The following is a 27,155-nucleotide window of genomic DNA, read 5'->3' as shown; positions in this document are numbered from 1 at the left end:
ATGAAAGGCTTCAACATGTGCATTTTTTCTTCTGCTATCCCCAGGCAGTGGCGCTAATGAGCTTAACTGGTCAACTCAGTTGGTGTGAATGATGCCCCCTGTTGGCATGGAGGGAAACTGCGCTTCATGGCCCCCATTCGCTTTTGTTTTGTTTTCGACAGCACAAAACAAAAGCAGTTTTGTTAAAAGTAATTCTTTTATTCATATTTTACAATCCTTTATTGATGGTTATGTCATTATTTACTTCTCCGTGCTGTCCCGACAACAAAAACAAAGCTCCAAAAGGAAGGAGAGGCAGACGCCGACCACTTCTTCCTGCCCAAACACCGAGGTCAACAAATGGTCAAAAGTCAGTCAGGCGCTCCTTGAATGAAAACGCTTCCTCTGTTTGCTCCGAGATAAAAACCAAAAAAATATACCCTCTAACAAAATAGAAAATATAAAATATAAAGATGGTCTCTCGTCCAGGTGCTGCTCCAAACATTGGAGGATAAATGTTGTAGTCTTAAAAAAGCCTTTAGTGAAATGATAAGGGCCACGCTGGAGACAAAGAAAAGCTCCCTCATTAGACCATCAAACACTTCCTGAGACGTGAAGCAAACTTGGCGCCAGAGAGGACGGTGTGCGGCGAGGAGCCGAGTGGGACCCTGAGCCTCGGGGGGGGTGTGGCCGGCAGGAGTAGGAGGAGTCATGCACACAAGTGCACATTTCAGCTGGAACGTCCTTTAAAGTGTCTTCATGGCCAAGAGGACGTACATTCTTCTCAGGTAGCTCAGAGAACATTCTCATGTTGGCAGGCCACAAATAAATGTGACGTCTCCATGGCGACCATCACAGGAGCCCCAAGGAGGAGTCCTGTCTGGTAAAGGCAGTTTGACAGGTGGTGAGACGAGCCCTTGTTGGAGCAGAACCAGAACAGGAAGTCAGCTCATCCTCCCGAGTTGGTGCCGCAGCTTGTTTAGTAACAGGAGGGGGCGGGGCCTGCACGCTTTTGACAGCCAATAATCTTTGGTGTTCCGGGGCAAAAGCGGAACAGGGCTTCTTAACTGAAGTACACAAGAAAAAAGGGATGGAGGTGCAAACAGAGGCGGGGTCAGAGCGTCCCCTTTGGCCGACACGCTGAGGTCCAATCCAGGAATACCAAGATGAGGATGGAACACCTCCTCGTCACTGGAGGTCACGGTCCTCCAGGTAGCGGTACTCAAAGGTAAAGCCTTCCTTCTTGCGCTGGCCCCACTTCTCGTAGTCGAAGTAGATGTAGGTTCCCTGAGGAGGGGACAAGGAGATGGTCATTTTAGCACTTTGGGCCCTTAAGTCAGTTTGTGGTGCGCTCAGATGAGACAAGCTGACCTGCTCAAACTCGTCCGTTATGGTTTTGGGCTCCTCGTGCCTCTGGAACCACATCATGTACTTGGTGTGGAACCTCCATGACTGCTTCTTCAGGGCTTTGGCCGCCAGGTACTGAGCCTTGGTGCCCTGAAGACACACGTTTAGATGCAAACATCATTCTTACTAGAGTTACCTATATGAGGAAATTGGACATCATACTGAGAAATCCGATAGCGAGGCAGGAGTACCCGTACTGTGCGGGTGAGCACAGCGCTCAAGCGCTCCTTTTTTCCTCCTGCTTGTGACATTAACAGCCTGTCGTAACTTTAACCCGGGCCTCACTTGTAAACAAACATTAGCCGTTTCAGAGGAAGACATGTTGAGTGCTAGTTGTACCAAATGCTACGTGGTGAGAGGAAAAAACAAACCCCCATCGAGCACACAAAAAAAAGTGAAAAAGGCTTGACAGAGACAGCTTCACACTGACTGCTCTGAGCCTGTGCCCGAATACAGTGCACCTAACTGGGCCACAGCAGGTGGCTGCCTCCACTCTATGATATGGTTCTCCTGATAGTAGTGCATCGCTCTAACGCTTACTATCATCATCATTATCATTATATATGAGTGTTGGGACTCAACCCACCTCCAGGTAGTAAAAGATAAAGAAAAGGGTTTCCGTGGAAAGCCGCTGGTAGAACTCCACGGTGTCCGAATGAGGCGGTGGCATCTGGTGGTGGAAAGGCAGGGTGGGGCAGGGGTTCCTCATGAGGTACTGCCTATTTGGACAAGGGGAAAAAAAAACAGCATGTTAAATGTTAATTGTTCCCTCGTGGGCTACCCACCATGCTCTAAGGTTTAAACTGCTTCCAACACAAGATGAGAAGTGAGTGTCATATGTTACCGTACAGAGTGATGACATAACTTCATATATATTTCACATATTTAACGTCTACCAGAGATCCCCGCCTATTGACGTCATCAATGTCAAACCACGTGCTGAGTCTCACCTGATCCTCTCGGAGTCAGACGGGTGGGGCATGTGCGTCCACACCGACTCCTCCATGGCTTGTTGGTACAGCTGCTCTTTGGACAGGGGCGCCGGCCCCAGAGGGCACACGCCCAGCGAGGGGGGGATGCTGACCTCGGACAGGGAGGACTGCGAGGCTGAGGGAGGGCCCGACGAGGCCGTTGTGCTGGGGAAGATATCTGCGGAGACATCATCATCATACAGTTTGTTGCTGAGAGGAGGCCGAGTGGGAGTGTTGACATTGTGTTCCATTTAACGACTTCTGTGTGTGTGTGTGTGTGTGTGTGTTACCCGTGGGGAGGTGCAGAGGAGGCATGTCTCCGTCCATCCCTGAGCTGATTGCTGCTCGCTCGGCCATGGACTTCAGGCTGCTGAGGGGCTCCTGGGGCTGATGTGGACAGACAAGAAGATTCAATGGTTGTGATGTCATAGCTTCATGTTTGGAGCTTTTTACTTGCTGCTTTACGAAAGAATGCGGCCAAGTGAGGCGTGTTTGTAAAATAGAAGCAAAAAGATGCAGTGGTGGTCTACCGTGGATTCTAGCCAGTCTTCGAAAAAAACGCCCTCACCTTGATGCTGTCTGATGAGTAGGACAGTGGTCCGTTGAGCAGACCGCCAACGCTGTTCACCATCTTGGCCTCGCTGTAGGATGCTGGAGACAGCGAGCTGGACGACAAGGTCAAGGAGCCCAGTAAACTGGGACCAGTGTCCTTACTGGGGATCCAAGCATGAGAGGGTGAGTCTGAGCAGGCGATAACAGCCGAACATGAATGTGTGTCACACTCACAGCTGGTTGGTTGTTGAGGTCAAAGACAAAGTTTGGCAGCTTTGTGATTGGCTGGTGCTGTTGGGGGAGGAGTCTGTCGTGCTGTCTGCTACCACAGAGCTGTAGCCTGCAGTAAGACAAAGCATTTGATTATTCCTCGTCACATATGTTCATTCAAACAGGCCAACGTTGACACTCACTGCTGGTTCCGTTCTGCTTCTGTTGGCTGGGGGGTCTGATAGAAAGTCCGGCGCTGCCAACAGGTCCTGAGCTGCCCCCGTTGCTCCCGATGACACCCACGTTGCCCACTGGTGTTAAACCTGCCGAGCTCTGTGCCACCAATGAGGACCCCTGAACCCCAGACTGGCTGGAAACCAAACCCAGAATCCCTGAGCCCGACGCCGAACCCAGCAGACTACTTGTGGAGGATGTCGGCCCACCGACTGTGATGCTTCCGGCACCAACAGAACCCCCCACGCTGCTGCTGCTTAGCGCGCTGATGCCACTTAGCGAGCCCAGCAGGCTGGAGCCCACGGCGCCCGATGCGGCTGCCTGAGCGTAAGGTGCCGGGGTGGAGTTGGACAGAAGGCTTGCCATGGTGCTCAGGGACGCCGGCATCCCCGACAGGCCGAGGCCCGTGGACATGGGGCTGGTGGAACCGGAGACGGTGCCTTTCGTCAAGGACAGACTCAGGCCCAGTCCGAGGCTATTGGAAGGGGGAGTGGGCCGCGAGGGTGGCGGAGGCTGCGAGTTGGACATGAAGAACCCCATTGTGTTGCTGTTGGGAGGAGACGAGGCGGAAGGGGCGGGGTAGCTGTTGATTGAGCTGCCAGGATTGGCGGCGGGCGCCAATGGGGAGGAGCTAATGGGGGTTTTGGCCTGTTGATGCGCCACCTGCGACTGCTGCTGGGTGGCGTTACTATAGCTGCCGGCTGTCATGCTGCCTCCACTGGCAATGGTCGCCATGGAGACCAACAAGGACGAGGTCAGTCCCGAGACAGATGAGGAGGAGGACGACGATGAGGATGAAGAGCATGACGACAAAGAGGGGTTGCCGTTTTTCACGGGGGACTGAAAGGTGAAGGAGACGACATTCATTGGTGGGTGTGTCCTGGGTGGTGCTCCACCCTGATTGGCCAACCAGTCATGAAAACTTTATGGGACAGAAGAACCCACCTGACTAACTTCACTGTCAGTTGAGCGTCCTCGCTTTTTGTCGTCTTCCGAGTTCTCCTGAAGGAATCAACAACAATATTGGCTTGTCAAGATAATGATAATGATAAAGATAATGATAATTATTATTACTATTATAATCCTTTGTTAGTTTTCCCACACACCTATGGAAAAGAAGGAGCCTATTTCCTTTTCTACAATGCAAGATCTACAAAAAGTGTCTCCTCACCGTTGTGCAAGTGGCGGGCGAGGGAGGAATAGGTGAGGACGAGGTGGTGGAGGTGGGCGTGCTGCTGGAGTTCTGAAAAATCTCATCCTCCAATTGCGAGTGTCCCGGCGGGGATGTGGCGACCAGTGACGGTGCTGAAAAGGGACAGAGCGACACATCAGAGGTGGGAATGTCTTGTGAGCTACACGGACAACATGGAGCGTCGACTTACGGATATCCTCCAGGTCAAGGTCGTCATACAGAAATTCGTTCTCCTCAAAGTCTGGATCCTGTGACGAGTCCAGGTAGTACTCCACGTCGTCCTGGTAGAGGAAAGAAGATGTGGATACTGCAAAATGTGTGACACCAACTTCATGCTGTGCTGCAACTGGCACACATGCATCCTTAAGCTTTGATTTGATTCCACAATCCTTATGCGAGACATGAACACACACCTTTCTCTTTTCTGTCTAAAGACAAAGACAGCTAAAAAGAGACTAAGCCTTCTGAAAAAAACTCCAAAAAGCGCCAACACATTTACACAATGTGACCTACATATTAACCAGGCTACAACAACATAGTTGTTATTATCTTTTGGTCCCAATAACTACACTGACAAAGGATTATTGGATGCTAGTGAACGCTAGAGAGGTCATGGATTCTGTGCACTGTTACAAAAAGATCTGGGAGAAAAGGAGGTTCTCCTTTTTGTACGTCTTTCTTGTGTTCTATGTACAGATGAAGTGACTTAAAAGTTAATTTAGGTATAACTTACTGTAGTTCAAAGTCACAACACTAAAACTTCCATCACAGTCTCACCATGGAAGTCGTTGGTAACCAGAGGACCACGTGGATTCCATTTGAGACACACGTTGGGTCCAAACGGGCCCACAGCGAACCAACCTTGATCTTCCTGATGGCGTCCACCGGCACAGAGTCGTTGTCCAGCATCCTCAGTATGGTCTCCAGCATCCGGATGTGGTGCCGATGCTTCTCGATGAACTTCTTCAACTCCTCGATCCGGTCCTGCTTCTGCGGAGGCCGACAACCAGAACCGGCGGAACCAGGGTGGACATGAGGAAGAGTTTAAAAGAAGTAAAAGGAAAACTTGATGTTGATTAGTGTGAAATAAAGTCAATGTAACGACTGCATGGTGCAGCTATTGGTCACGTGGAACGGAGCAACCCCTCGGAACCATATGTTTAAGATTAGACATTTATACACAATGTCAATTATTAACAGGAGAGCGTGAAATCAACGTAAAAGCATGTTAAAAGTTTAAACAGCAGCACATAAAACAAAGAGGTTGTGTTACATGCTACAAGAACTTTACGGCTTAATGGATCATACATCAAACCACTCCAATATTTGATCAATATTTCATTCATTAATCAAGGTGTCCACTGAGTTAACATTAAGTTTCACGTGGACTCAAGAGATGCAATTTAAAAATGGCAGCAATCGCTGCCGTGTTCCACGTACATGTCAGTTTCACGGCAACTCTGTGTGCGTTTAATGCTGACTGAGCGCCGTGCGAGGCTGCAGAGTGCTTCGGTTAAATAAATGAACATATGTTCAGACGGCTTCATTCATTAAACATCAGCGCCACATTCATCAACACCGTGAAGAGAGAAGTCGGCATGAAGAAGACAACTTTTGTGGACTGAAGAGCCCAGGAAAAGAGCCCAAATAAACCACTGTTATAATACATAACGGTTGCATTGTGGAGGGTTTTTTTCCCCCAGCTTTCAGACATGCATTGCACGGGGTTACGGTAGATCCACCACCTTTGTTGATGGCTGGTATTTAATTACTGAACGGATGCATGATATTTAGCATAGTTGCTACATGTAGCGACCATGTCACTAACTTGTCAACACGGACCTCTTCTATGTATGAGGCGTGTTATGAAACAAAATCGTTGATCGCCAGTACTCGCACTGCAATGAGCGTGAATAGAACCGCTCTGCGATTTAGTCCGCAGTCCGAACATCTACCCGGGTTGATGTGACAAATCTTCGGTAAAATTGATCAAATGTAGATCTACTACAGCTTCTGTTGGACAACAACAACTAGCAAACAGCTGTTCGCCTCTGATGGAAAAACCGTGTGAAACCGGTAACTGGGCCATGCCTCGAGGCGGGTTTTTACCCAAATGGCTCTGGTGATGCAGACTTAGGGGAAAATCTGAACTCCACTCTTGAAGCCACAGAAAGGACACACTTTGGGACGTCCTTGTGGATGATAAATGAAACAACACTTGGATGGGGGAGGAGACTGACCTCCTTGTCTCCTTTCTTCTTTCTCGTCTGGACGGAGAGTGACTCCACCTCGCTCTCAAACTGGTCCACCTGCATGTTCAGCGTGTCTATCGTGTTCTGCGGGAGGACGGGATGAAGGTGAACTCAATGGTTGGAGCGAGCGTCTGAGCCATCCGATAAGATGAGTGACTGAACCAAAGGCTGACCGTTAACCACGTGCCGACCTCCTCCTTCTCCCTCTGCGCCGGGTCCACCTTCTGGGCCAGACCAAGACCCTCTTTGGAGTACGCTTTGGTCTTGGTCTCTCTTTCCACAATCTTGAAACGCTCCATTTGCTGGTGGGCACCGCGCCAACATGCAGACAAACGGCAACAAGGATGAGTGATGCATAAGAAGCCGTGGTGACACGTGTGTCAGCGACACGTTCAATGTCCTAAAATGGACCCTACACAGCTTTGTTTTCTTTTCCTTTATGGATTAAATGTGACAAAACATCACAGCAAGGTTAGAGCAGATGATGCGTGCACATCAAATGTTGCTAATGACATAAACAAAAGCATGTCGGATGATTTCCATCACTCTAAGAAGAGATGAAGGTTCCCACTCACAGTTTCTATGAGTTTACGGTTCTCCACCAGCTGCCGTTTGTCTTTGATCTCATTGGACGCCACCCACGTCTTGATCTGATCTCGAAGACGCTGAGGCAGATGAAGGGGTTGGGGGGGGGGGGGGGGGGGGGGCGGGTCGTTATGAAAGGTAAACTAGAACTTTACCGTCTTGCCCGGAACTCACCTGCAGCTTTTTAATCTCCTTCTTGAGGTCGGCTTCATACTTCTCCTTCTGATTGGCGTTGGCTGCATTGTGAAGCTGCACACACGACCAAACGGGTCAAACTCTTGTAAACGACGCAACATGCTCAGTCTACACATTTTCTAAGACCACCTTTTAGAGCATATATACACACACACACAAACTCATCATGGCCGTAATACAACAACACAGTCATTTATAGCGCTTAGTGGTTAGATAAACAGGAAGTGTTGTCATTTTTTTTTAATACTTGAAGCTGATGAAAGTTTCATACCTTTTGCCAAATGTCTTCAAACTGTTCCACTCCTTCCGCTACTTTCTTCAGACATCGATCTATTTCACCTGGACGAGGACAAGAGCACGAGGAGATGACGCGGGCACACGTGAGATACACGGCAACACCTTCACCTTGCCAGCTCACCACAAGCGAGCGGAGCGACAACGCACACAAGGGTTTGGAGTATGCCGAGCAAACAACCTTGAAAAACCTTGACGGCGGAGGAGCGGCTGTGAAGGTTATTTTTAGATCAAAGTCTTCCTGGCGTGTAAATAATACACTAAGAGTGTTTCCCATACATTCATTTTTTGTAGCGGCCCAAAAACAGATTTGACGCTACCGGTTCGCCCTCGCTCATGAACACATCATGATGGGACCGTCTGTGTTAACGCACCAGAGACTAAGATGATGTAGCAAGAGGGATCCCTCCAGATAACGCTTTTCACAAAACGACAATCTAGCAAAGAGACATTTAAAGACAAGACAAAGAGGCTCTCAAAAGAGTGACTTACTTTCGCTTTTGCGTCTCACAACTGTGGTGCTTTCAAGGACTGCCCGACAAAGTGTATAATCATAAAGCTTGACGAAAAACATGATCAAAGACCTAAACGTGTAAAAAATGTAAAAGCACACATCACTCTTCTCAAAGAGCAGTGGTCGGCACTGTGGGCCCCTCCCCCATCTCACGGTACTAACAGGCGGCTCCGTCTTGTTTGTGAAATAAAAAGAAGTGACATAATCGTTAGTTTTAGACATTTTGTCATGATTTTCATGGATTTTTTACTCGCTTTTTGTCTCCTGCAACGCCTGTGACGTCAGCTGGCGAGAGTTGACTGAGCTTCGCTGAGTGTTAGCATAGTTAGCAGTGTGGAGAGTGCAAATGACTGGCATGAGTTATGGCTGACAGCAGATCCCATGCAAATGTTCACTGCATAAGTGTTCTCTGCTTGTTAGCAGAACGATTGGAGTGCACCGTGGGTCTCTCCTTAACCACAAACTGCGGCATTACAGTAGCATTATACACTGGTCAGGTGTCAGTTATGTTACACTGATGAGACAATAGCCATCCATCTCTCGGGATGTATGCTGTCAATGCTAACGTGCGAGTCTAAATTTTATATTATTATGTCAACTATACTGCGTAATATGAATGTAAACATGACTATAGGGTTGCTATTCCATGTCAAGAAGGCTCTAATAGTGTTGAAACCCATATATAGAAGGTTGTAATCGATTTTTCTATTCTGTAACTATTGCAACTATGCAAATATGATGTCAGTGCGCCACAGACCCCCCCCCCCCCCCCCCCCCCATCCCCACCAAACCACCACATAGAGAAAGAAGAAATTATTTTTAGTTTTATTGTTAGTGGCGACCTTGATGCGTCAACAATATTTGTAGTGGTGCGGGGACACACAATATTTGTAGTGGTGCGGGGACACACAATATTTGTAGTGGTGCGGGGACACACAATAATGTAGTGGTGCGGGGACACACAATATTTGTAGTGGTGCGGGGACACACAATAATGTAGTGGTGCGGGGACACACAATGGCTCACCTTGTAGTTTCCTTTTATCAGCCATGCCAGCCACTGATGACTAAGATGTTGACTAAGATGATGTCTTCATACCTTCTTTCACTACAGTTGAAAGAAATGATAAGTAGTCAATCAGATGGAGTTTGCTGATTTGTTTTTTTTTTAGGGCAACGAGTTCACTCTCTTCCACCTTTCACTTTCACTCGGCAAGCACACGGGTGCTGGCTTGGCCAAGCTGTCACTTTTTGCACTTGAAATGACAGAAAGCCAGCCAAAGTTAGATGCAACAAAGCGAGCCGTGCTGCAGCATGAGAAGTAGCTGCAGGTAAGGTATATGCTTATGAGCGGTGAGTGAGGATAGGAGCAGCTCACCAAAACAAAGTTCCCGCTCCAGCCAGTTTATACGCAACTAGCATTTCTTCCATGAGGAAACCAGAGAGGACACTAATGTCAGTGAGGAAGCTGCAGTTTCCAGCAGCGTCGCTATTGGATGTTGGACACAATTTGCAAAGCAGAGAGAGGAGGGACATAAATGAACAATAATGGGTTTGTAAGCTATTTACCTGGATGTGTCCGGGTTACGGTTCTCTTCCTCGGTCTTCTCACTCCAACAAATCCTCAACGACGAAGTGAAAAGACTATTTCTCCCAAAACTGTCAGTTCTTCTCGCTAAACAATCAGCCCGCACATCCAAGATGGCTACCAGGAACACCTCCTCCTCGGATGCCCTGCTGGACAGAAGTCCCGCCTATTTAGCTTCTTATTGGTCGTGCTAGGGCTCTCTTGTTTGTCTATTGGTTAGAAAGGGCTGTCATTTACGAAGGCCAGGTTTTACAACTTCCAGCTCAACTCCAGCCCCGATTGGACAGTTTGTCAAGATCAAAGGTTAAATGGAATGTTATTTTACTAGTTACTTTCCCTCCGAACGCCGCAATGCATTGTGGGAGATAAAGTCCAACATCGGATTCTGTGTTTTTATATTACTGTACTGTAAATTTTATTTTTTTGTACACAAAATTAAAATTCTAAACACTTCATATAACACGTAATATTTCACGTAATATTTCAAACGTCCAATCGTAATGCAACCAATGGCAAAATCATGTTATTACCGGTCATTACATTTGTAATGTTTAGTCACTTTTTTTGCTCGAAAAAAAAGACAAACAATCACTAAACATTACAAATGTAACATAGAAAAACGTGTGAGGGATAACTGTTGGAGTGAGAGAGTATCAATTGGTACCAGAAATCTAACTCACGAACAAGATAAGGTAGCTGCATTGATCGATGAACTATCTGTGTATCAATCTAGGAGACATCTTGTGCTCATTTTAACAATATTGTAGAAGTACTTTTCCAAGCCTCTGCTGTACGGTATTTACAATAGTTGTGTTCTACGTTTTTTTGCCCACTGGAGGGCGCTACAGTCTATTGTTATCAGCATGCTCAACATAACCAAAGAAAACACTCGCCTTTGTGCATGAATTTTAATATTTCAACAGATCAACTTAAATACAACATATTTATATTTGTTACAAATCAAAATATTGTACAATCCTCAACAAATGAAGTTAGACAACTGAAAAATACCAAATTATGGCATAAAATAAAATTATATTTGTAAAATGTAAAAATAAAGCAACTTCCTCTGAAAACAGGAAGCGCCGTTTTGTTGCTATGGCTGCAATTTTGACTCAAAATGTAAGAAAACCCAGCATGCAGCATTCAGTCAGAAACTTGACATGTCCAGCTCAGTTTCTGAAACGATAGGAGATGGGCAGCAGCTTGTGAGTCTTCTTCAGGGTCTGGACTTTAGCGTGTGTCTGCTCATCCATGATCTTGTAGCAGCGTCTGGCGTAGTCCAGCAGCTTCTCCTTGGACGCCTCAAACTCGCCCACTTCTTCCATCTGTGCGACAGAATCAAACACCAAGAACATAAACGCTAGCATATATCCTGCTATCATGACAGGAACATGAACAAGATAACATTAGTGTGAGTGTTTCTTCCCAAGCCAAGAAAAGCAGGCCTGACCTTCTCTGGCGCCACCAGCAGGACCTCAGCGATGGGGGACGTGGACGCCATGGTGTTCCGGTCCACTCCGTGGATCTGGAATGCTCTGGACATGCTCCTCACACGCTGGTAGGTGGTGAGGATCTTCTTGTAGCGGATCAGAACCCCGTCTGGGTCCTTGACTGGGGAAACGGCAGATGTGGAGGAAGCTGTTGTGGTAAGGCGTCCATTGATCACAAGACTCACCTCGCTGCCTCTCCCTCCCGTGAGTGATGCGAAAGATCCTCCTCATCTTCATCCTGGGCTCCCCCATGCGACCTCTGCTCTTCTTCTTTGACCCTGCTTCCACCGAGGAGTCGTTCTCTTCATCTTCTTCTTCCTCCTCCTCCTCCAGGAACTCCTGGTCAGAGTAGTAGTTGTCCTCTTCCAGGTGGAACTCCTGCTTGACTGCAGCCAGAGAAGGTGAGACGCTCACGTGAAATACCATACACATTTTTTTCTATCCTCACCAGGGACGCCGCCTCCATGGCGGGTGCGAGAGCTCGACCCCTGCAGGCGTTTTAGGGTCATTCCAGACCTGGTGGTCATGGGTGAGGGCGAAGTAGGAGGGCTGGTAGGTTGGACCTTCACACCACGCTGGGCATCTCCACACCACTCTGAGAATGAATGAGGCATGACCACCAGGGACATGCTGGTCATCACACCACCCTGGCACCCCCCACCTCACCATCGTGACCCCGCATGCTGACGATGAAGCGGTCCAGCTGGCAGCGCAGGAAGTTGCGCTCCTCCTCCAGCTCCTCGATGCGCTTCTGTAACCAGGCGTTCTTCTCCAGCGCTACAAAGAGGTGCGCCCGCAGGTTGGAGACCAGGATGAAGGGGCTGTACTGCGATGGGGGGGGCTCCTGCATGGCGGGCTCTGCGAAGAATGTTTGCAAACATCAGAAAACAACGTTGAATACAGTGGTCCATCAGTACTGCAGCAGTAATAAACCCTCTATCAACACGATGACAGGCGTACCGTCCATCACGTGTTGGCCGTGGTGGTAGGAGCTGGGCCTCTCCATGCTCTCTGCCAGAGGGAAAGACACCTCGTAGGACTCCAGGTACAAACCTCCTCCTCCTCTAGGAGGTGTGTAATGTGCTGACACAAAGAAAGAGAATCTACTTGTCTCATAATGCCGACTTATGATTGACAGTATCTCCTTAACAATATGTTTATTATTGTGCTTGTACAACTGAACACCATTATGTATGATGCCAGTACGGAATAAACAAGTTTCCAAGAACTTCATCATACAATGAAATATACTAACATACTTGACCGACACAACAACAACAAAAAACACAGATATTAGTGAAAATAAACATAAGACAAATGGAAAATATCGAGTACTGATTCATTACTCACCGAAAAATGACAATATGGACATTATTGGATATCTTCGCCCACCCCAGCAGCAACTACTAAATCAGTACATGAGTCATAACGCAGATGAACGAGTCATTAAAGGCCCACAAAGTAACAAAGATTCAGTAAACGTGTCACCACTAGGAAAGGAGAAGCATTATTGCTAATGAATCATTGCTAATGGATCCTTTTCATCCAAGCAGCAGATTGAAGGTCCGCTATTAAGGTGTCGTTGTCGTTACCTGGCGTGCTTGACTCATCTGTGCCGCTTGCTGGATTCATTGCGCGAAAGACGACTAATAACGCAAATTAAAGTTGCCCTGTGCGGACGTTTATACTCTCGTAATACAGCCTGGCGAAGGTTGCACCATTACCTGATTATAAGATGACCGCACACAGGTGCTCGCCTGCCTGCGCATGCGCAACACGGCGCCGGCGCCTTACCGGAAATGGCAGAATTGCAACTAGCTTGTTTGCTGATTGGCACGCGGAGGCCACCCGGGTTGGGTTTGAAACACCGGAAATACGTGACATGTGGGCGGGACGCAGGTGAGCGCGGAAGACAAATACGGAAGTGGGAAGAAAAGAGGGAAGAAAAGACTCGTTGTCGTGGCTTGAACAAAGATAGTAAGTAAGTCGCTGTTAGCGCAGAAACGCCTTTTTATAGACAAACTTTAGTTTCTGGAATGTGCTTAAGCAGCAATGTATACATTATTTAATCATGTAGTGATTTTATGTTTTAGAGTATGAACTTATATTTAATGTATATTAAATTATTTTTGTTGTGTTAACTGCATATAATTTCATGGTTTGTATGACATACTATGACTTTATATCATTCAAGTGAATGTTTTTTAGGGCACTCCCCACCCCGCTGTCACCATGGGACTATGTGGAGGTCTGTCCCACTGCAAGGTGGCTCTGGCCTTCGCCATCTTTATGGATGTCCTGGGGGGCGGCGCCCTGCTGCTGGGCGTCTTTGCCCCTCTGGAAGTCAAAGGCCGAGATTTTGGAGACCTGCTAGTCTATACTGGTGTGTTGTCTTGTCTGACGGAGCCGTCTTCATGCACCTGTGATGCTAACGTGTGTGTGTGTGCGTGTCTGCAGGCGCGTTGCTGGTGCTGATGTCGCTGTGGGGGTGGGTGCTGTGGTACAGTGGAAACATGGAGGGCCTGACGTCCAAAAAGGAGCTGGGATACATCAACGGCGCCGTGGACCGCCTGGCACGCAACCTCAGCCGCAAGATCCTCACCTACAGAAGCCCCCGCTGAGGGAGGAGGGCGGGCCTGATGTCCGCTTCCGTCAGCGCCCTCGTTAAAGATGGTCACAAGCATTTCTGCTCCAACACTCTCTCTTGTTTTTTATTATGATATAATGTCACGCTCATGCTCTATTTCAATAAAAGCTTTTATATAAACATCTGTCACTCGGGTCACGGGGGTGTATCCCAGCTGACTTTCGACCAGAGACCAGCCAATCGCTGGGCACATATAGACAACTATTCACTCACTGTCAACATGCTAATCGCCAGTCGCTACTACAACTTAACGAAAGAACATACTGTATGAGTACTGGTAGTGGATCTGATTGGGTGGTGGTGAAGATCACGTTGATGTTGGCATGTTATGCGTGGATCTTGATGAGACTTGATGTGGTCTGACTTGATGCCAATTAGATTGAACACTGCGCCTCCAAAAATAGCTTCCTTGAAATCTGGACTTGGAGATGTGACAACACTCCTCCCCAAGGGGGGCAGGAGATTTTCCATTTGCTTCTTTGGCTTTGTTCCGCTGCCAAATCCTCTTTAGGCCGCCTCAGCTCGCCACCTTGGCGGCCTCGCTCCCTTTATCTGTGTTTTTATTACCACCTCACCAATGAGGATTCACTTTCTGAGAAGTCTCAAAGCAGGCTGAAGGTAATAATGGAGAGCTTTTTCGAACATCAAGTTTCCCATCATGCACCAGGCAGGAAGTTCTCCACAGCGGGGCCGTGGAGTGCAGATGGCGTTGATCAACAGCCAGCCGCCATGTTAAGCTACTTGCTATCACCTGCCGGATTTAGACGGCTAAGTCTTTGCCTGCAGGACGGTCAAAGGGCGTTGCATCACTCCATCAGATGTATTTTTACAGCAGATTACAGCGCCCCCTTCTCCCAATGCCACTCCATGTACATCCCGTAATACTGTCATGTCATGTGACAGGGAAGCATCTATCATCAGACGTAACATTACCGTCTTGGACATTCATTCATTCATTTTCTACCGCTTATTCTCACGGGGGGTGCTGGAGCCTATCCCAGGTGTCTTCGGGCGAGAGGCGGGGTACACCCTGGACTGGTGGCCAGCCAATCACAGGGCACATATAGACAAACAACCATTCACACTCACATTCATACCTATGGACAATTTGGAGTGGCCAATTAACCTAGCATGTTTTTGGAATGTGGGAGGAAACCGGAGTACCTGGAGAAAACCCACGCATGCACGGGGAGAACATGCAAACTCCACACAGAGATGGCCGAGGGTGGATTGAACTCGGGTCTCGCGCACTAGACGGCTGTGCAGCCCGTCTTGGACATTATAGTTCTGATTTGAAAAGAACTCAACTTTAAGTACCACCGATGTACTAAAATTGAACGTTTAGGTTCCTAGCCTACAATTACCAATTGCAGGTAATTGATAGGCCCATTAGATTCAATTAGATTAGATTCGAGAACCCTCTCACCATTGTTCACGAGCAACGGAAGCTAAAAAGTAACAGTATCGGATCTTAATTTTACTCAGTATCGGATCGGCAACAATATCAACGGCATCGTTGCTGGAGCTTCCTGGTGGTGTTTTCATAGCGGGCTACGTAGGAAGGTGTAGGTGCATCCTATTAAGTCCATCAATTAGCGGCCTCGTTTTATCTGGTTTATATTTTTAGAACACACAGAAAAGACATCAGGACTGTTTATCCATTCATCCATTAGGGTATCATGTTAGGGTTAGGGTTAGAAAGTCGGGGGTGGTCCCAAACAATTTCTCACGGTCACTTATGGGGAGGGGGGGGCACGGGTAGACGTTGGTTTCATCTCGATAGGACTTACCGTTCTTGAGCTACTTACCGTTCTTTTATCCACACTGGACAAGACCTCATTTACCCCTCCTTTAGCCCTAGCCCTAACCCAAGCCCTGGGGTTAGGGCTGGGGGGGTTAGAGTTGGGGGTAAATGAGGTCTTGTCCAGTGTCTGGTTGTTTTTTTCATGACTTCATATGTGCTAAACCCATGGGAGTCCAATATGCGGTTCTGATGAAGTAAAAGACACCTTTGGGTTTTAATGTTGGCGATAACAGGGAGACATGATAAACAATACAGAGTGTGTGTGTGTGTGTGTGTGTGTGCGGGCCTTCCTCACGTGGGCGCTCCCGTGGCTCCGCCTCAGAGTGACAAGGTTTAATTGACTTATCCTGCAGGTGGAGGCTGATTTCCTGCCCTGCCGACAGACGAGACATTCACGCTGCTCCCGCACGGATCTGCTGCTCTCAAACTGGTAGGAATTCCCTGACAGCAGATGAGATGTTTGTAGGGCTTCTGTCTTCTACTTTAATTCCTTGTTGGTCTAACGAGCTTTCTTTCTTTCAGGGGCTGAGCTGAAGGCCCACACCAGGAGCGTTCTTCTAGAAGAGTCCAACATCTGGCCAAGAAGGTTATACGTCAGGTCGTCTTTGTCGTGGTGAGCACCAGCAGTCATGGGCAACTCCAAAAGCAGCGCCGTGTCCAAGGAGATCCTGGAGGACCTGAAGCTCAACACCAAGTTCTCCGAGCAGGAGATTGCCCAGTGGTACGAGAACTTCAAGAGGCAGTGTCCCACCGGACGGATCAGCAAGGAGGAGTTCCAGACCATCTACACCAAGTTCTTCCCGGAGAGCGACGCCAACACGTACGCCCAGCACGTCTTCCGCTCCTTCGACACCAACGACGACGGCACGCTGGACTTCAAAGAGTACATCATCGCCCTGCACATGACCTCCACCGGGAAGACCACCAGGAAGCTGGAGTGGGCCTTCTCGCTCTTTGACGTCGACAAGAACGGCTACATCACCAAGTCGGAGGTCAAGGAGATTTGCTCGGTGAGCTCGGTGTCGCTACGTGCTAGCTGGCCACATTTGGGATGGGTCGGTGTCTCCGTGGGGACACGATGGAGAGGGAGGAGAATTGCATTAAAGTGATGGAAAGCCTCCCGGCAGAGACGGGATTAGACTTTAATTGGTGCTGATAAACACGTTAAGCTGAGTGGTAAGCCAGCGGGGCTTTGCAGGTCAATGCAGGACTGTCACATTTCCTAATTAGCACATTCAACGCTTACGTGACGGTTACCGAATTTCGATATTTCATTGTAAAAGGCTAAAAGCCGTCCCAATCGATAATAAATGGGACTTATTTAAAGAAAAAAGTTAGTTTTATGTTATCAGCATCTACTTAAGATGATCTAAAAATGAGCTGCAGGGTCCCAAACGCCTCCCCCGAGCTGCACTTTGGACACCCTTTTTCCCGACTTTGTGTGTTTCCGTGTCAAAACTTTGAGCGAGCGGACTCAAAAGCCGAAGTCATTAAATGAAAGTGCTGCCGGCTTCATTAGCAGTAAATGATTGCTATTTATAGACCCCGCCCTGCATTTTAGGGGATGGAGGCTGATGTAATCACAGAACAAAGCCTGGAGAGCCTGAAGCGCCGCCGGGGGGGGGGCTCATCTCTTAATCCCCCCCGGGGCTTTTTTACTCTAAGGCTTATAACATCGGGTCATCGTTCCGCTGCACTTTCATTTTCATTTTCCCAAGAAAGACACACGGAAAAGCTCCTTAGCAGCAGTACTACCACAGTACTGCAGCACTACTACTATTACTTTCACTACTATTAGTACTACTAAAACTACTATTACTGCTGTCTTCTGTGGTTACTGTATATTACTTTATTATTACTATTAGTTCTTCTACTTGTAATATTCTTCTAAGACTAGTACTGTGCTACTACTACTACTATTTCCACTAGTAGTACAATGTTCTGTGCTACTATTACTTCTATATCAGTAGTACTGTGTTGTGATCTTTTAGTACGAGTACTTTTTCTACCAATAGTAAAAAAATCTGCGCTTACATTACTACTACTATTACGTCTTACTAGTAATACTGTGTTCTGTGCTTCTTTTTACTATTACTTCTTCTATTAGTAGTACCACGGTCTGGGCTTTTACTGCTACTACTACTTCCATTACGTCTTCTATGAGTATTACTATGTTCTGTGCTTCTACTACTACTATTATTAGTTTTTCTATATTATTACTGTCTTGTGGACTTCCTTGTAGAAGTAGCAGTAAGAAGCGTGTTCTGGGAATACTACTACTAGCGTTATTATGTGTTTAATAGTATTACTGTGATACTTCTATGATTACTTCTTTTACGACTACTACTGTGTTCTGGGCTTTTATTACTGCTACTACTAGCATTTTGGTCCTACTAGTAGTAGGACAGTGTTACATGCTTGTATTACTACCACTCCTAGTAGTAGTGTAGTACATTGACGTCTGCTTGTACTTGCAGGCTATTTTCAAGCTAATTCCCAAGGATGAATTGTCCAAACTGCCTTCTGATGAGAACACCGCTGAGAAGAGGGCAGACAAACTGTGGAAGTTCTTTGACAAGGGAGATACCGGTGAGAGATGACAACAATCACAGCTTTGCTTCTAACGTAGTCAACTTGTAGTATTTTTCTAGTACTATTGTAGTACTTGTTCTGTGGCATACTCCCTAGCATTTTACTTTGAATGCAAATCAGCCAGTATTGATGCTAGCCGTGCTAGCGTTAGCCAGGAATGATGCTGTGTTTACATTGGTGTTCCGCTCACTGCTGCCCCCCTCAGGATCTAAGCGGCACTGCAAGAGGCTCCCCCCCTGAATGATTAAAAGTGACTTGTTGTGCTTGCAGAGCGCGTGGCGGAGGGGGAGTTCATCAAGGGGGTGTTGGAGAACGACGAGGCTCTTCGCCTGATCCAGTACCAGCCCCCACAGTAGCCCCGCCCTAAGACACGCCCCCCTTCGCCCGTCTCGACCTGCGTCTGACCTCCGACGGCACCTTCAGCGCTTGTGAACATTCAGTAGGCGTTGGGATGTTCACGAAGAATCCACTCCCGCCGCGTCCCTCGCTCGCGTTCGCGCGTCACGTCTCACCGCAGCGCGGCACGGCAACAATCGTGCGTGTAGTTCCACTTCCTGTTTTTCTTTTGTCTCTAGCAAGGTTGCGTGCATCATCAAGTGTGTAGTCGTGTCTTCTCAGCCAAACGTTGTTATTTGCTCACGTCCTGTGTTTTGTCATTTTGCACAACCTGCCCCCCCCCCTCCCCGGTGACCCATGACCCCTCCCCATCCCCATTTCGGTCCACTCAGTCAATACCATATTGTCAATAAAGGCTGTCTTAAAGGAAGATTCTGCATAAATAATTCATTACATCACCCTAAACCAGGGGTGTCCAATTATGGGGGGGCCTGGACCTGGAGGCCACTTGTGGACCATATCGGCCTGCAGCACATTTTAGGATTACTTAAAAAAAATAACAGCTTATTTTCTATTACTTGGCAGACATTGGGTAAAAGGAGTGTAAAGGTAACTATAGGGGTGTTATTTCATGTCTAGAGGGCTCTAGGAATGTTAAGAGAAAATTAAAAGGCAGTAAACAGGTTTTCTATGCTGTAACTATGAAAATATTCCATTCCTACGATTACCGTCCTATATCTCTCGATGAGCCGGTGTACCTAATGAGGTGACCCGAGTCCAACCGCGTGACGTCTGAGTGAAGTCTTGACATTTTAAGAGGATTTGAAAGTGTAGACAGACAGGTTTGCGTTTCTTCTTTGTTCCTCCACCTTTGACCCCCCCACTCCCCTCCCTCCCACCAGATGGATTCATTTCGTCTTATTTCCTGGTTTCACCTGCTGGTGGAACACGTTAACCCTTCCTGTCTTGTTACGTAAAGACTTGTATAATTCCACCTCCCCCTTGTAATTAGTGGCAACATAGCGCACGGCGACCTTGTTTATCTGTCAATCACGGGCTGTGTGCAGATTATTCCCATAAGCTTGTGGAGAGCATCTGTCTCAGGTCCAAAGCTTCCATTCTTTCATTAAAACCCTTCAACTTGGACAAATCCTCAAGTTATACAAGAGAATATTGCGTGTTTGCTCTTTAGAAAGAAAATATGTTTTATTCTTTGTCTTCCTGCGCTTTAATCCCTGATATATTTTATAAAACATACACAAGCATGTACGTATGGATGAGTTCTATGTACAGTAGCGCGACCACACCACAGCCCTTGAATGCAGCTTAAAAAGTCACTTTCTACCACACCGCATTTAAAGAAAGTCCACAAATGGGTGACATCACACAGCAGGAGCGCCACAGAATAATTCAATCCACTGCCAGAAAAAAACGTCCAAACAACAGAAGTGGATCAGAAATCCTAAACATACCCCAAAAACCTGACAACTCATGTGGTCATGTCACTCAAACGCACCAGCTAGCATATTAGCTACAAAGCGGCAAGGTGTTATGCTAGCAGCTAAGCTTTTTTGCTCCTAGTATGTTCGCTCCTAAGCAGCTAGCTAGCATGTTAGCTACATAGCAGCGAGCTTGTGTGCTACAAATTTTATATAAAGTGGTATAAAGCGCTATGAAGCGGCTAGCTAGTTTGCTACCAGATTGTTCACAAGCCGCTAGCTAGTGTTTGTGACAAAGCAGCAAGCTTTTTTGCTATTAACCGGCTTGCTCATTTCTAGCAACAAAGAAGCTAGATAACATTTTGCTCCAAAGAAGCTAGCCGCTTTGCTACAAAGTGGCTTGCTTGTTTGCCGATAGCTTGGTTGCTACAAATCAGCTAGCTAGCATGTTTGCAGCAAAGCAGCAACCATGTTTGCTACTAGCCTGCAAGAGACGCAGTACCCCTCCAAGCCAGAAGGTGGCAGCACTCCGGAGAAGCGTTAGCAAAGCGAGTCCTCTCTCTCCTCCCGTAGGGCGTAGTCCATTTCGTCGAGCTCCCGCTCGCAGTCCTCACAGTCATCGATGCAACATCCTTCCACCACAACCACGCCGCGAGGGTCCCCCAGAGGTCGCCCCCCTAAGGGTCCCCCTGGCCCCACTCCAACGGCTCCCATTCCTGCGACTCCAATCCCTCCACCACCGACGAGGAGCGCCCCTCCCGCCCCGCAAGCCAGCGGTCCAACAGCCGGACCCACCCCCCTTGGCCACAGGGGGTCCATGAGCGCCCCCTGCTGGCCCAGCTGGATCAGCTGGCTGACGGAGTAGACGCCGCCACCGGCTCGCACCACCTCCTCGTAGGAGGGGGCGCAGGCGGCGGCGCGGGCCTCCTCCAGCCGCAAGCGGGCGCGGTGCTTCATCTCAATGATGGTCTTGGTGTAGGAGTTGAGCGTGGCCACGGCGGCCGCCATGCAGCAGCTGAACGACAGCCACGCCATGCTAGGGAGGAGCAGCGGGAGTGCAGTCACCGGCGGTGGACTGATTGGAACATTTTTTGAGCGAAGCGGACTTACGCAAAGGACCAGCTGTAGTCCCACGTCTGAGGTCTCCAGTCTTTGGGGCCGATGCTGACGGTCATCTGAAAGACGGTGGTGTACATCATGTGGGCCACCATGCCCATCATGCCTGCAAACACACACCGTCGAGGGGTTAAAGCCCTCAGCGGACTCGGCGGTTGACGTGGTCTGGCTTGTGGACGTGGTGGTCACCTGACAGCACGGTGCACATGGCGGCGAAGGCGTTGATCTTGAGGGCGTTCATCTCCCTCTTGGCACACAGGCAGATGGCCTCCACCCACATGAGCAGGAAGCCCATGGCCAGCAGGCCGATGTACATGAACTCGCTGATGACGGACAGCCACAGGACGCCTACAAGCGGAGTCACAGCAGAAGGACGTCAACACGGTGAGGAGCATCCCCTGCCTGTTGGACGGGACCACTGACCTTGAGTCTCTCCCGGCGTCAGCTCGATGAAGCTGCGACACTTCTCTTCCTGGTCCTCACCTGAGAGACGACACGGCATCACAACCGACGCGTCATGTGACATCACAGCAGGACTGCCAGGGAGACAAACGCCATCCCTCACCTTCGTTGTGCTTCTCACAGGACAGCCAGAAGCCAGTGTGGAAGTAGCGCAGCATGTACTTGTCCTCCCCCGTCTCCCAGATGTAGTGGACGGCGTTGGCCAGCTGCTTCCTCCTGAGGATGGCCAGCTCCTCCTTTTGCATGGGCGTCAGCGTCACGTTGGACGGCGGGTTCTTGGGGTCCGGCGTGGGGGCCTCTGAGAGAACATGGAGGGTTAGCGTTTGGGACGGAGGACACTTGAAGGCTGCCACAGTTCAAAGTTAGTAATGGTAATGGTAATGGTCATGGTAATGGTTTTATTTCATTTGAACATGCATCAGATTACAATTGAGTGCATCCCATAATCAGTGTCCAAAAAGGAGTAGGAAGAAGCAAAGCTTATTAAATCCTACCCCTCCATCTGGTACTTTTACAATCAGTAACTGTTACATTTGTTCACTTCCTGCTTTCCATAATACAGTTTAAGTTTTTTTTTTTTTTTTTTTTTTTTGGATAATGCACCTCGTACCGAAGTACAAGCTGATATGAGCATCCAATGACATAATGGTTACCATAGTTAAGTGTCAATATAGTGATATATATAGCACATCATGACTGGTTCAAGACTCTTCATCCTTGTATTTAGCAAACATCAACTGCTTGTATTGTTTCTTGAATTGGCTCATCGTTGTGCATTGTTTGATTTCCTTACCCAATCCATTCCATAGTGACAGTTACTATGGTAACCATTATGTCATTGGATGGTCATATCACCTCGTACTTTGGTACGAGGTGCATTATTAAAAAAACAAACAAAAAAAAACCTTAAACTGTATTATGGAAAGCAGGAAGTGAACAAATGTAACAGTTACTGATTGTAAAAGTACCAGATGGAGGGGTAGGATTTAATAAGCTTTGCTTCTTCCTACTCCTTTTGGACATGTGGAACTGGGAACTGATTATGGGATGCACTCAATTGTAATCTGATGCATGTTCAAATGAAATCAAACCATTATTATATATGTAACTAATACCGAACCGATCTTTGGTCAATTGACGTTCCTACCCTCACGTCTGGTCATGAACTTTGGGTGGTGACCTGAATTTTGTGGGTGGGCTCTCCCTTAGAGATAATGTGAGAAGCTCTGTCAGGGTAGAGACCTGGAGTAGAACCACAGCTCCAATGCTTTAAGGGGAGGTACTAAGGTTAAGGGGATCTGGTGAGATTGCATCCCTGGTGAAGTGTCCAGTTCAGGGCGCAACCGACCCATCGCAGGCCTTGGGAAAGACCTAGGATATGTTGGAGAAACTATGTCTCTCAACATGGAATCCGTTGGGAAGACCTGGATGAAATGGTCGGGGAGAGTCAAAATCTGGGCTTCCCCACAACCTGATCTCGGATAAACGGTGGATGGATGAGATGGATAGATGAATGCATAAAGTAATGGATAAAAAAATATATTCGGAGAGCAGGAAGTGAACAAATGTAACAGTTACTGATTGTAAAAGTACCAGATGGAGGGGTAGGATTTAATAAGCTTTGCTTCTTCCTACTCCTTTCGGACATGTGGAACTGTGAACTGATTATGTGATGCATTCAATTGTAATCTGATGCATGTTCAAATGAAATAAACTGGCCTGGGAAGGCCATGGAATCCGTTGGGAAGACCTGGATGAAATGGTCGGGAAGCGTCGAAATCTGGGCTTCCCCACAACCTGATCTCGAATAAACGGTGGATGGATGAGATGGATAGATGAATGCATAAAGTAATGAATAAAAACTATATTCGGAAAGCAGGAAGTGAACAAATGTAACAGTTACTGATGTAAAAGTACCAGATAGCTGAGCTTCTTCCTACTCCTTTCGGACATGTGGAACTGTGAACTGATTATGTGATGCGTTCAATTGTAATCTGATGCATGTTCAAATGAAATAAACTGGCCTGGGAAGGCCATGGAATCCGTTGGGAAGACCTGGATGAAATGGTTGGGGAGCGTCGAAATCTGGGCTTCCCCACAACCTGATCTCGGATAAATGGTGGATGGATGAGATGGATAGATGGGGTGGGGAGTGTGGGTGGCAGGGGGACCCTCAGGGGGACAGGACACCCCCCAGCTGTAGGAGGACCGTGCAGCACATGTAAAGAAATAGGATTAGCAAAGATAAGACTGGGAAAGTCCAGATAGCAGAGAGTTGTGAGATTAGCAACAAAGCTGGATTATGGGAATCAAGTGTTGAATCTGTGTAATCGGAGGACAACTTGTCCGTGGTCTTTGTTTGCCGCCGCGGTCCGCACACGAGTGACCCTTTTGGAGCGTCAGGTTGTCGCTCCTGTCCAGCAGGGGGCGGCGTCTCTCACCTGTGGTGTAGGGCTGGCTGTTGTTCTGGCCGCAGTTCTTCATCTTGACGGGGGACAGGCAGAGCGGCTTGACCACCTTGTGGGTCCCCTCGCACCAGTAGGACGTGCAGAAGGCCGACACGGACAGGGTGAGCGCCAGCGATGTCAGCGACAGCGACAGCAGAGAGCGGTTGCGTCTGGACATGTGCTCCAACATGGCGGAAGGCGGTCCTGGTCGAGGCTCAGAGGAATCAGGGTGGCGGCGGTGGCGGGGTTGGCGTGGGCGGTGGGCTTCGTGCTAACACGAATCAGAGCGACGGGGGGAGAGACGTGTTGATGACATGGCCCACATGCGGGCAAGGAGAGGAGCGAGGAAAGGGGATTAGGGAGGTTTCAGAAGTGAAGCGAAGTTCAAAGGGGAACTAAAAAGCGGACGTGTGGAACGATGGAGAGAAGGGGGCGTGGCTCGCAGAGGGAGAACAGTGAATGAGCGAAGGTCAAGGGTCGGCGGCGTGGATGAAGATGAAGATTTAATCACTCAGAGATCCAGATGTGCAGGCCAGAGGTTGGAGCGGGAAGAACGCGGCCCGGCTTCGCTCGGGTCTTCCAGCACATTCCGGCCTGATGGAATGCCCAATCTATCCCATCCTGATGCTCGCATCTGTGCCCGCCGTGTCTTCCCAGGGATGAAGATAAACGTCTAAGTCTTATCCTCCGCTCGCCGCAATTAATCAGGACAAGATCCGCCTGCTCCTGCGTTTCCTCCGCGGCGGATTGAGTCTCAAGGCCACCTCAGGGGCTTGTAATCCGCTTTAATCTCACCGGGTTTGGTGGATGAGACCGACTGTCTCTGTGTGGACCGCCACCTGAACCTGGAGCACAAACATCTGCATTACAGGTCACACTCAAGTCATGTGACCAGGGACTTCACAGTGTTTCTTCACAGTGTTTCCTCAGTGGGGGCCCTCTGCACTGGGGGCTGGGGTGTCTCTTCTCGTGGGGCTCACCGGCTGGGGTGGGTGGGGGCTCTGGGGCGGTGCCCCACCGCAGCGCCGTGGGCCCCTGAGTTGCGGCATTCTGGCCCGGGCGGTGGGCAGCCCCCAGCGCAGATGGCAACGCTTCCTGACCTGGTTCCTCTGTACTCAGGCATCTTGTGTGTGTGTGTGTGTGTGTGTGTGTGTGTGTGTGTGTGAATGTGTGTGTGTGTGTGTGTGTCTTGTTGTTTTTAACACTTTGTGCTACATTTTATATATGAAAAATGCTCTACAAATAAAGTTTGACTGATTGACAGTATTCCAACTTTCATCTTGTAAAACTGCAATAATCCTTTGTAAAATTCTAATTCTAAAACTGCAGTATTTACACATAAAAATTATAATTTTTTTAATGATAATTATAGAACAGTTTGAAAAGTATGCCTGATGATTTTATTCCAAGTCAAGTTCCTTATTGGCTGAAGTGCGGCATGCATAGAACCAGCTTGTACCATACCGAATGTTTCAGAGCAAAAAGTCAGATGTACCCCATTCGACCCCCCCCCCCTGCACCCCACCCCTAATGTGCATGCCAGACCACTAGTTGGCGATGTAGGTTAATAGAAGAGCATTGTTATTTTTGACCGTATTAGAACGCTAACAATAATGTTCCCCAAGCAGCTAGCATGTGCTGACTGCAAACAAAAACATTTGCATTCTAAGACTTTGACTCTGCTGTGTAAAAAAAAAAGCATGAACGTTCAACTCCATGATAGAAGATCATCTTCATTCTTTAAATGAAACACTTTTCATTTAGCATTAAAAAACATCCGTCATGGAAGAGTCATCATCATGTCCCATGTCCAGTCAGGTAGGACACATGGACGTTCACCTTGACATGCATTGAGAGCGGGAAAATAAAATAAGATGGACTCACCTGAGGGAGCGGTGGACAGTGGTCTTCAATCCGGGCGATGATGTCTTCCACCTTCGCTCCGTCGTCTTTGTCCTTGCATCACAAACGCACCAGGCTTGGCTTCTAATCCTCACAAGTCCCATCTGTCACTTTCCGGAAACCCCTTCGCTCCCGGACCACGCCCGTCCTCTTCCTCACACATGCCTGACCCCTGACCTGTGCTCCTATGTCGATTAAGGCAGGACCAGTCGCTCTCATGGCGCCGACTCGCATCTTCAATCAGGCTGTAGAGGACGGGCTGGCGCCTTTGACACGTTTGACTGACATCTGGAGGCTTTAGGAACGCCGGAGGATATCTTGTCTCTTTGGACCACGTCGGGTGGTGGGGGGGGGGGCTAGCCCATTTAATAAGGGAATAAGTTCCCTTCTTCTGCATTTGTACAAGGTGCTGATAAAGTGTCCTCTTTTGGGGGGCCCTCTTCACAGGAAGTTGTTACTTGAGGGGCACCAAAGGGGTCTTCTTCTGGGGAGACAAATGGATCTTTCTGGGCACTAAACGGATCGTTTTTCTGGGTGTTAGGTGTTGAATGGATCATCTTTAGGGGTACTAAAATCGGTCATCTTTAGGGGTACTAAAGGCGTCGTCTTTAGGGGTAGTAAACCCATCGCCATCTTTCGAGGCATTGAAGGGATTGTCTTTAGGGGCGTTGAATGGGTCATCTTTGGGGTACTAAACTCATCGCCATCTTTCGAGGTATTGAAGGGATTGTCTTTCTGGGCGTTAAACGGGTCATCTTTAGGGGTACTAAACCCATCGCCATCTTTCGAGGCATTGAAGGGATTGTTTTTAGGGGTACTAATGGCATCGTCTTTAGGGGTACTAAATCGGTCATCTTTAGGGGTACTAAAGGCGTCGTCTTTAGGGGTACTAAACCCATCGCCATCTTTCGGGGCATTGAAGGGATTGTCTTTAGGGGCATTGAA

At 48.2% G+C, this 27,155-nt stretch overlaps 5 protein-coding genes across 13 annotated transcripts; 2 read left to right on the top strand and 3 right to left on the bottom strand.

The window, feature by feature from the left end:
* Positions 1–199: 199 nt before the first annotated feature.
* LOC131102102 (CCR4-NOT transcription complex subunit 3-like) lies at positions 200–10,136 on the bottom strand. Of its 2 annotated transcripts, XM_058047593.1 has the most exons (19): positions 9,954–10,136; positions 9,412–9,492; positions 7,849–7,916; positions 7,557–7,631; positions 7,373–7,462; positions 6,971–7,099; positions 6,786–6,881; positions 5,407–5,535; positions 4,736–4,826; positions 4,525–4,658; positions 4,299–4,355; positions 3,323–4,193; positions 3,144–3,249; positions 2,926–3,070; positions 2,648–2,744; positions 2,337–2,535; positions 1,973–2,105; positions 1,351–1,476; positions 200–1,266 (listed from the first exon to the last, which is right to left on the bottom strand). In XM_058047593.1, the coding sequence occupies exons 2-19, from the start codon at positions 9,434–9,436 to the stop codon at positions 1,168–1,170; spliced, it is 2,670 nt and encodes an 889-aa protein (XP_057903576.1). In that variant the 5' UTR covers positions 9,437–9,492; positions 9,954–10,136; the 3' UTR covers positions 200–1,167. The 2 variants fall into 2 exon arrangements, with proteins under 2 accessions (XP_057903576.1, XP_057903575.1); XM_058047592.1 differs by lacking the exons at positions 9,412–9,492; positions 9,954–10,136 and adding an exon at positions 8,364–8,883.
* A 743-nt stretch (positions 10,137–10,879) lies between these two features.
* LOC131101811 (coiled-coil domain-containing protein 106-like) lies at positions 10,880–19,200 on the bottom strand. Of its 7 annotated transcripts, none has more exons than XM_058047177.1 (7): positions 13,058–19,200; positions 12,426–12,476; positions 12,132–12,323; positions 11,914–12,060; positions 11,651–11,851; positions 11,426–11,586; positions 10,880–11,300 (listed from the first exon to the last, which is right to left on the bottom strand). In XM_058047177.1, the coding sequence occupies exons 1-7, from the start codon at positions 13,095–13,097 to the stop codon at positions 11,145–11,147; spliced, it is 948 nt and encodes a 315-aa protein (XP_057903160.1). In that variant the 5' UTR covers positions 13,098–19,200; the 3' UTR covers positions 10,880–11,144. The 7 variants fall into 7 exon arrangements, with proteins under 7 accessions (XP_057903160.1, XP_057903158.1, XP_057903159.1 ...); XM_058047175.1 differs by having other exon boundaries at positions 12,426–12,548; positions 16,212–19,200; XM_058047176.1 differs by having other exon boundaries at positions 12,426–12,548; positions 13,058–19,199.
* Positions 13,313–14,228, top strand: LOC131101814 (transmembrane protein 238-like). 2 transcript variants are annotated; one of them, XM_058047181.1, is made up of 3 exons: positions 13,313–13,442; positions 13,674–13,848; positions 13,923–14,223. In XM_058047181.1, exons 2-3 carry the CDS (start codon positions 13,698–13,700, stop codon positions 14,084–14,086), a joined length of 315 nt encoding a protein of 104 aa, XP_057903164.1. In that variant the 5' UTR covers positions 13,313–13,442; positions 13,674–13,697; the 3' UTR covers positions 14,087–14,223. The 2 variants fall into 2 exon arrangements, with proteins under 2 accessions (XP_057903164.1, XP_057903165.1); XM_058047182.1 differs by having other exon boundaries at positions 13,343–13,446; positions 13,923–14,228.
* LOC131101812 (recoverin-like) lies at positions 16,196–19,274 on the top strand. The gene is made up of 4 exons (XM_058047180.1): positions 16,196–16,346; positions 16,439–16,926; positions 18,394–18,505; positions 18,779–19,274. The coding sequence occupies exons 2-4, from the start codon at positions 16,546–16,548 to the stop codon at positions 18,862–18,864; spliced, it is 579 nt and encodes a 192-aa protein (XP_057903163.1). The 5' UTR covers positions 16,196–16,346; positions 16,439–16,545; the 3' UTR covers positions 18,865–19,274.
* Positions 19,275–19,726: 452 nt separating this feature from the next.
* si:ch211-232m10.6 (uncharacterized protein LOC572203 homolog) lies at positions 19,727–26,486 on the bottom strand. The gene is made up of 7 exons (XM_058047172.1): positions 26,193–26,486; positions 24,303–25,153; positions 21,965–22,159; positions 21,823–21,882; positions 21,589–21,747; positions 21,394–21,505; positions 19,727–21,319 (listed from the first exon to the last, which is right to left on the bottom strand). The coding sequence occupies exons 2-7, from the start codon at positions 24,496–24,498 to the stop codon at positions 20,824–20,826; spliced, it is 1,218 nt and encodes a 405-aa protein (XP_057903155.1). The 5' UTR covers positions 24,499–25,153; positions 26,193–26,486; the 3' UTR covers positions 19,727–20,823.
* Between the last annotated feature and the right edge of the window lie 669 nt (positions 26,487–27,155).

Source organism: Doryrhamphus excisus, chromosome 14, assembly GCF_030265055.1.
Source record: "Doryrhamphus excisus isolate RoL2022-K1 chromosome 14, RoL_Dexc_1.0, whole genome shotgun sequence".
In the NCBI taxonomy this organism is placed as follows: Eukaryota; Metazoa; Chordata; class Actinopteri; order Syngnathiformes; family Syngnathidae; genus Doryrhamphus; species Doryrhamphus excisus.
This window is presented reverse-complemented; position numbering and strand designations above follow the sequence as displayed.